Source organism: Lupinus angustifolius, chromosome LG09 (assembly GCF_001865875.1).
Source record: "Lupinus angustifolius cultivar Tanjil chromosome LG09, LupAngTanjil_v1.0, whole genome shotgun sequence".
Taxonomy (NCBI): Eukaryota; Viridiplantae; Streptophyta; class Magnoliopsida; order Fabales; family Fabaceae; genus Lupinus; species Lupinus angustifolius.
Genome location: NC_032017.1, coordinates 15,231,648 through 15,240,717, shown reverse-complemented (window position 1 = coordinate 15,240,717; position 9,070 = coordinate 15,231,648). Strand labels below are relative to the sequence as shown.

The 9,070-nt window shown below is 31.8% G+C and overlaps 2 protein-coding genes across 4 annotated transcripts; both read right to left on the bottom strand.

The window, feature by feature from the left end:
* LOC109357536 lies at window positions 299-1,940 on the bottom strand. Its single transcript, XM_019601543.1, has 2 exons — window positions 1,522-1,940; window positions 299-1,296 (listed from the first exon to the last, which is right to left on the bottom strand). Exons 1-2 carry the CDS (start codon window positions 1,839-1,841, stop codon window positions 414-416), a joined length of 1,203 nt encoding a protein of 400 aa, XP_019457088.1. The 5' UTR covers window positions 1,842-1,940; the 3' UTR covers window positions 299-413.
* Window positions 2,607-4,159, bottom strand: LOC109355891. Of its 3 annotated transcripts, XM_019599157.1 has the most exons (3): window positions 3,708-4,159; window positions 3,405-3,567; window positions 2,614-3,374 (listed from the first exon to the last, which is right to left on the bottom strand). In XM_019599157.1, the coding sequence occupies exons 1-3, from the start codon at window positions 3,728-3,730 to the stop codon at window positions 2,901-2,903; spliced, it is 660 nt and encodes a 219-aa protein (XP_019454702.1). In that variant the 5' UTR covers window positions 3,731-4,159; the 3' UTR covers window positions 2,614-2,900. The 3 variants fall into 3 exon arrangements, with proteins under 3 accessions (XP_019454701.1, XP_019454700.1, XP_019454702.1); XM_019599156.1 differs by having other exon boundaries at window positions 2,607-3,567; window positions 3,711-4,159; XM_019599155.1 differs by having other exon boundaries at window positions 2,608-3,567.

Genomic DNA, 9,070 nt, shown 5'->3' with positions numbered 1-9,070 from the left:
AATGTAAGTTGTTTATGGATTAATTTAAATCTCATTGCCTTGTAGACTTCTCTTCCCCTTTTTCCCCCTTCAAAACCCAACTTGCAACCAGGGTATTAGTTGTACGACCGTTATAACTGTAGCAATACAACTTTGCATAACTTAGTTCATTGCATTCTCCATGTGTTTTGATGATAAAAAACAAGAAGAAAGATGTCAAAGGTTTATCTTTATAATCTTGATACAACTATCAAAATGATAAAAACTGAATGATTGACTAACTTTTTACTTAAACAATAAAATCAAAAAGTTGAATATGTATATTACAAGACAAGAACATTCTTTTATTTCTTATACTCCAGGGCAATATACACCTAAAAAAGAAAACCATAACAGGTTGATTTTGTCTTGGTCTAAACCAATACCTGAAATCTCTATTCCCACTTACTTCTAATTTGATGAGGGTGTTTGAAAGCATAAGTGAGTACTAAGCTACCATCCAATCTTTTTAGTGCAAAAGTTTCAACCAACACATAACATCCAAATTTCTTCCATCCATTAGTCCCTTCAAACACTTCCACTTTCTTAACTCTAATTTGCTTTTCTTTCCCTACAATCCACCCAACTTTTTCCTCCTCCCATTTCATTCTCTCAACTATTGCAGTGCTCAATCCCACGCTATTCTTCTGCCCAACATTGCTGAAACTATTAAACCACACAAGATTTTCAGCTACATCCATCTCATCAATCATAGCTTCCCATCCAGCAATTACAACCACTTCCTTTTGAACCACAACATCCACATTCACAGTGTTGTTTCCTATAATCTCATCATGCAAATTCTCACAAGTGTATATTTTTTCCCATTTCTGCTCTAGTGTCATCTCATAAAACATTGACTTTCTCATTTCTTCTTTCAATGTTTTATGAGTTCTTTCCTTTATAAACATGAAAGGGCAATACCACTTTCCCACAACAACACTTTCTGATATCTTATTTTCCAAAGAGAACTTGAATTCTGGCTTGTTAGCACGTAGAGCGTCGTTTACACCCGATGCTTCTCCTATACTAGATGAATCATCTGAAGCTGAAGCACTCACTTTCCACCTAGTACTCAAAAACCTTGGAGGGTATCCATCTGAGGCCACAGATTTAGCAGAAAAGCCAGCCCTGAAAGTTACTTTGCTTCTTCTAGGATATATCTCAAACTCTTGATATATGTTGTTGATATCTAAAGGATGTAGTGTTTCATCAGAAACAGAATTGTAGAAACAAAGAGTGTCCAAATCTTCCTCTTTTGAGTTAATATATGCCTCCCTGCAAAACCAAATATAGATTAATCACTATAAGTCTATAATAATCCTCAATTCATATGAATCATAATTTAACACATCCAATTAGTTATAGTTCCAATATTTTGTGGTTCAATGCTACTAGCTGCATCATACTATACTATGGTATCTTGTGACACTTAAATTATCTACATAAATGATAAAAAAGTATAAATATAACTATTTTCTTAATCATGGAGTTAAGGCTTACCCTCTATGCTTGCCCTTATGCTGAATAACATAGTACTTATTGGAAGACAATGGTTGATTCAGAACTGGAATGAAAGCAACATGGTGGTAATGAGTGGCTCTATTGATTGAAATGCCTGATCTATAAAAGAGCTCAAGATTCATATTTTGTGGAAAAGGCAATTCCTTCACCTCATGATACTGTCCCAAACCAAAACAAGAGGTTTGTTCCAAATCCAAATCTTGAATTACAAGAATACCAGAGTTAGGACCTTCAGGTGGAGGCAGTGAAAGAGCCTCAGGAGATTTCTTGTATAGAGAAAGAGGCCTAGTCACATACATTATATATGGTTCTAGTTTTTCTTTGCTTCTTCTCAATTCTTCACTCACCAATATTCCTATATAGTTCTACTTCTGTATTTAAGAATAACTTGGTGGAGGCACTGCACTTATTTATATATGTGATATAAAATTGTTATTTTAATGTTGTCAACCATGACCAATTTAATCACATGTGAATGATATAGAAAATTGAGCAAAGTCATGCAGGGAAAACAAAATTTTCTCAGCACACCAGTATAGTAATTTTGTCAGGATTATAAATATGTGGTCCACTTTGGTTAGCATAATAGCTGGATTTGGCTTGGTACCTTCACTATTTCATAAAGTATGTCTCAGTCATTTTCTCGATTTATTGAAAAAATGTAATTAAGTTAAAAATTTTATAATTAAGTATATGAAACGACATATTTTTTGTACCCAAGATATGCTTTCTAGATATAGAAGATTGGTGAAATGAAGTGCTGAGATGTAAAGTTGAAATGATTTGACCCGGCATGTGAAGAGCCCCACAATCTCAGTTTCCTGGCTCTTTCTTCTGCCAAAGCCTTTGGTACAGTACTGGTTTTGCTTGAGATGGGTTAAATAAATGCAATATGGATTATGACACTGGTGCTAACAGGTCATTCGTCAAATTTGGCAACTACTTTTGTTGTGCAACTAGCACTCTTATAGCTATTATCATATTAAATACTTTTCATTTTTCAACATTGAAAAAATTATAATCCCTTCTTGGTTTTGGCTTATTCTACTACCAAGGACTTACTATTGTGCATTATGATGGAAAGAGGTACTTTCCTTCTTCCTTCTTCCTTCTTCCTTCTTGACATTTGAATGTTTGACAAATAGATAGATACATTTGGCAAAGACATTTTCCTAGAATTGTGAATTTCTTCCATCAAGCATTTTAGTGAATAAACATTAGAATTTAGTACATAAGTAGAAAGAAAGGTAATGATAATAACAAGTACAGAATAATTTAAACCACATATTAACACTACACTATTGAAGCTACATAGAAAGGTGATTTTCTTGCATTATGTATTATTTGATGTTACTATATCATGTTTTGGAAATTAGATCTTGATATCTTTTCTTTGAATTTCCCAAATCTGAATGATGTTTGAAAATCCATCTCCAACCCTTCATGCTTTTCCTCCCCCTCTTAACATCTCTATCATTTACAGTGATCCTACATGAACCTCCACTAGTTAAAACTCCATTCCCATAAGAACCACCTCCACCATCATGCACAATGAAATTCCCACCTCTTGTGCTTCCAAAAGCAGAGAGGGTATCACCCATTTTTGCAGCAGAGAACTCATGCTTTGTTGATTCTGATGAATAATCAAACTTCAAGTCAATAAAGCTAGAATCATCCATGCCTTTGAAATCACTCTCTCTCGGTGAAAACACTAGCCTATTATTGTTTTCATACTCTCTCTTTTCACCATCAAAACCACTCTTTCTTGGTTCAGCTTCACTATAACCACTCCTCCTTCCAGGTTCTAACATATTCACAGAAGAACTTCTAGCTGCTGAAGTAGAACTCCTAGCACATGATAAAACTGAATCACCACCATCATCAGATCCAAATATTACACCACCCTTGAAGCTACAAAGAGACCTTGACCTTGATACAACCCTATGATCCATCCAAGTCTCACTTTTCTCATCAAACCCAACAACACTTCTTCCACACTCCTCATTCTTCTTCTTCTTATTCTTCCTAAACAACTTCACAATCTTCCAAAAACCTTTCTTTTTTATCTCAACACAGTTGCTGTTACTTCTCCTCAACATCATAACCTGATGATCTTCTTCTTTATCTTGCAACTTACACTTGTTGGAATTCAAATGCTGAACAACATTTGGTGTCTCATTCTTCTCATTCTCAATGAGAAATGAGACCCTTCCAACCTCAACCGTGCATGAGTTTCTGTTGGAAGAGATATAATCAGAGCAAGAGCAAGAAGAAAGTCTTTGTTCTCCACAATCAGAACACACAAGCTTCACCAAACGTTCCTTGAGACAATAAGAACAGATTCCAACAGAAGAAGAAGAAGGGTGCTTCTTACATTGAACTTCATAGGTAGAGTAGTAGCTATCCATGTCCATGTTGTAAGTGTTGTTGTAAGCTTCAACACCATTGTTTTTCTCCTTCATGGCTTTCTTTCACTCACTCTCTTAGACAATGAAGGTTTGAAAAGTTAAAGTGAAAAGAAGGAACCAAATACTTGGCTTGAAGAAGAAGATGAAGACCCTTTGAGGCTATAATATGAGTAAAACTATAAAGTTGAAAATTTTGAATATGAATGAATAAAGGGTAGGAGATAATTTTTAGAGTAAGAGGTAGTGTAATAGCGTAGAATAGAAGTGTTTCCTTTACGTTTTCTTTGCAGAAAAAACAGTGATGGGAAGGAAGAGAAAAAGGTTCATTAAAGAAAAGGATTAAAGGAATAAAGCAGTAGCTCCTGCAGGTGTTATTATTGTGAATGGAAGATTGAAACATCAAACAGAAAAATTGAGTGAACTAGTGAACAAGAAACTCTTAGATGAAAAGTCCATAACTTTTGCTTCACATGTATGCATCATATGTTTGATTAAATATGCAATGTGCACATCAAGACACTAACGATCTTCCAATCGAATCATAAAGTTCAAATCGTATAGGCTTGATAAGACATCAATCTTTCATTTTAAATGCAAATATTTTATCTATTCACTTCACTTTTGCATGACAAGGGGATTGAGATTTGACAATAAATCTTATTCCCCCATACCCACTTTGCATGTGCCCCCTCTTTCTCTCACTAGACACGGCTTAAAAACATAAAAATGTGTTATTCCAAATTGGAGTAAAAATAATATCTATTAATAAAGAGACAAATACTACACAATAATACATAAAATGTTATATATAATAGCACTTTGATTCATTTGTTTATCATAAAATCACATTTTTGTTATCCTTGTTCTACACATTGTATCTGTTCACTCTCTTTTTGCTCCCCAACCATCATTCCTTGTAGCCAAGCTATATAATCATAAACTATGTCTCAATTCCTCTTTTGATCATAACCACGTGTCCCACCGACAGATCTACCATCTGGGTCTCTCTTTCTTTGAATAACATCATGATAATATATCACCCTATGGGAAATTTTACAATCTGTAAAAATAATTAGTCCTATTATTGTAAATAACTAAGTATAACCTTGAGACCAACCTTCATATTATTTGAATCACTGCCACTACAGATTAATTTCACATAGTCACAACTCACAATCCACTTTCACCTTGTTTTTGTTGATATTGGATTACAATAAAGCTTCTATATGGTTTCCCTCAACAAGACATTATTATTATCAGAGATAAATATATACACTGATAATCTATACTATTTATTATTCATATTTAAGTTAAAATAAATTATTTAGACTTGTATGTTCATTTTAAGTTTTTCAGAACAAGTACTATATGGTAAGTGGTGGTGAATTTAAGCAATGGTATTTGGTGAGGTAGGAGAGTTCAAGCAATGGTATTTGGTGAGGTAGGAGAGTTCATTGGGGTCACAGAATACAAGTTGATATGATAATTAGGTACGTAGATAAGGATCCAATGTAGGTTTTTACATTTGTTCATAATAATAAAAATATAATTTTATTATAATCAAAATGATAAATATATCATTGAAAATTATATTTCCTTTTGTTTTTAAATTAATTCTCGTAGATAAATAACAATTTATCCTAAATCATATTACAGACACTTATCATGCTAATAAAAATTAAATAAAAATAATATTATTTAATTTTTTTAATTAATATAATATATTTTCATTAGCACTATTGAGAGATTTGGCATGCCGAATTGGAGTATTCAAAAATATTTCATGTCTTTTCCATGTAAAGTTTGTAGGACCCGGTTTCATTTCTTCTTCTCTCCTGGAAAAAGTTACAAACTAGAGTCTTTTTATCAATTCTCCTTTTTTATGTTTTACCATAATTATTACAACCAGAACCAGTAATCTCAATTATTAATAAATTTTTTACTATTTTATGTTATTGAGTTTTAGGATACTCATCTATGAAGAAATTATTCTCCTCAACTTTATAATAATTTCTCAATTTTATGTTATTGATTTTGGATACTTGATATGTATTTACTCGGTTAAATGCGGTGTTAGGGGACTTAGGTTAGTGAATCAATGTTAATGAAGAAAATTGAAATCTTAATTATATTTGTACTCCTAATCTTAAATACCTTAATGAATATAATTAAATACTAGATTAAGCTTTACTTTTACCAAAGAATATGGGAATCAAGAAAGAGGGGAAAAAACAAAGGTGCTAACTATTTTTAGGCCGTAAACAAAGGTGCTAATTAACATTGAATGTATCAGTAATGTCTCTAGCTTGATTAAAAAGATTGTCTTAAGTCTTAACTCTTAAGCAATTGCCTTACGAGAAGTTATATGTTTTAGTTGATTAATTAACATAGTAAACCCATATCCTTCATTTCCATCAAGGTACTAGGAGTTAAGTATTTGAAAAGAGTTTACCTAAAATACTAGTCTATTAGGTAAAGAGCCTCAAAGCTACTTAGGTATCATATTGAGTTTATTATACTATCCAATGTAATATTTTTAACATTGTCACTTGTTTATTTTTTGGCGGCTTAACTCATATATTAATATCCGGTAATATATTTTAATTTAGTCAATATGTAACTATGTATCATAACTCTCAATGAAAGACATTTAAGACTTCAGGAGATGAAATCCAATCTAAAATATTAGTATGTGAAAGACAACTCCTAGCCAAATTTATTATGGTAATAGAACTCCTAACCAAAGGCCAAGGAAAAGTCAATGCAATTGATTGTACCAAGTGGGTTGAACATGGTCTTCAGTTTCACACTCATCAAATAGTACAACATTGTAGGCCATTTTTAAGAGTGGAAGCATGGGTACAAATACAATCAAGCATTGCAAATGGCTGAAAATGAAACTGTGGCATGAATGAGCATGAGACAAACATAATAGTAGGGGTGGCACGCCCCAAGGATGCACAATCTTGTCAAATCATTGGGACATGGAGGCAGAATAGTATATTGCTTAAGCAATGTTGCACTGTCTCTCCCTTTTGTTTTCTTTTCTTTTATTTTCCTTTCTTTTGTTTTCTTTAGTTAATCTCTTTACTTTTTTTAAAATATGAGTGTAATCATGATGTTTTCTTGGTCTTTGTTCACTAATTATTTTGTTGTTTTTGCAATCAATGAAGTCTTAATGATTTGTGATATTATAAATATATAATAACATCGAGCCATTCCACCAAAAGTGAAAGGAGACCAACAAAAGAGAAAAAAGTTGTGATCTATCTATGTAGCTTATTTTGAATGGATAATGATTAAGTGCAATTAACCTAAAAAGTTATGGGTAAGGTTGCTGGTCTGACATGCACTGTGTTGTTTATGGATACTCTTCTATATATTCCTCTTTTGGTGATGTAAAATAATATATTATTATATTAATCTTTATATTCATAAGAAAGTAACATATATCATAAAATAATATTTTAATTGATTTATATATGAAATGTATCATTTTTTTATAGGTAGGAGGATAAAACATTATTCATATGATCATTATATATAAAATGCTCCATCACCTTAAAAGTGCATCTAACACACTTCTAACACACTTCAGATGCAATGGGTATTTGGTTGCTCTCCAAAATTAACATAACATACTCTAGACTTTACTCTCAATACCAAAAGTAATGAAATTTACGCAATATAAGATACTCTATTGCTTTAAAATTGATATTTAACTATGTAAATATTAGTTTACAATTAAAATAAAAATAAAAAGGTAAAAAACAAATATTCTCAAGCTGTTTATTTTCATTTCCTTTGAGAATTTACACTAATAGACATACAACATCAACCACACCCTAATTCCAATACAAAATAGATAATATGATATTCATCTTATATGTTTTTTCTAATAATATAACATACCATAACAATTATTAAAATTGTAGCGGAAAGGATAATCTTCGGAAAAGACTTACAAAAATTGTAAAAGTAGTCAACATGGCAATAAAACAACAGAATTGTAGTGACCCGATTTTCGGTTGGAAGACCGGCTCTGCGACTTAGGAAGAGGCGAATTCAATTTCTACATCTCCTGATTTAATTTGGAGTCACCATTACGTTTTTTGCGGTTAAAATGTAGAAAACTCTCTAGTAAGCCTATGGTCTTTAAACAAAAATTCTGAGCGCGTGAGTCATTTACGGATCGGGGAAGATATTAGCACATCGTCCGCCTGTATTATAATGGTACCCTCTCTAATCACATGGACTCTTATACCCTTAAAATTATTTATTAAAAATACAATTACTAACACAAAATATTTTGTTTTTTAAATTTGTGTCTGAAAAGAGTTTATCTTGCTCCTATGTATCCCTAGGTGCAATAGGAAAATCAAAACTATGTAGTTCTGGTTCAGAAATTGATTGGTCGAAATATAATTTGAATTTTGTTAACTTTAAGATAGTTGGAGCAGTAGAAGCTAATGTCTGCATCGTACCAAATCTCAAATAGATGTTTTTAGAAGTATTTGTTTACGAGATAGATGAAGCAACAAAAACTAATTCCACACCGCATCAAATCTTAAATAGACTTTTGAAATGTTTAAAATTTAACTATTTATGATATAGATGAAGCAATAGAAACTAATGTACGCACCACATCAAATCTCAAATAAACATTTTTGAAATAGTTGAATTTTTGCCATCTTCGAAACCGATGAAACAACAGAAGCCAAAGTCTGCACCACATCAAATATCAAAAAGACTTTTGAAATAGTTAAATTTTTGTCATCTTCGAGACCAATGAAGCTGCAGAAACTAACTAAGGTTGGCATTGCATCAAATCTCAAAGAGACTTTTGAAATAATTGAAATTTTGTTTGAAATAATTCATTTCTTTTATATTTTTATTAAAACGTATATTAAAATAATTTTTTGTATTTCTATTACGGTTGGTTTTGTCTATTATATATAATATAAACATATAATCACTAAAATAAAGTGGTTAAAGCATAAAGTGGCGAAGTTATACAATTGCATAAGAATTGTACCATAATCCCATTGTTAGTTAGTATGATGACAATATTGTGGATAGTTGAATCTAAACAATTCATCTCCTGGCTGAACCACAGATGC

Bases quoted from the DNA above. Each gene is read 5' to 3' on its own strand.
- LOC109357536 (XM_019601543.1), bottom strand. From the start codon at position 1,841: ATGTATGTGACTAGGCCTCTTTCTCTATACAAGAAATCTCCTGAGGCT. The intron at 1,297-1,521 runs GTAAGCCTTAAC...TTGGTTTTGCAG, and splicing joins CATAAGGGCAAGCATAGAGG to GGAGGCATATATTAACTCAA.
- LOC109355891 (XM_019599155.1), bottom strand. From the start codon at position 3,730: ATGAGAAGAATGAGACACCAAAT. The intron at 3,568-3,707 runs GTTGTTCAGCAT...GAAGTTGTTTAG, and splicing joins AGAAGAATGAGACACCAAAT to GAAGAATAAGAAGAAGAAGA.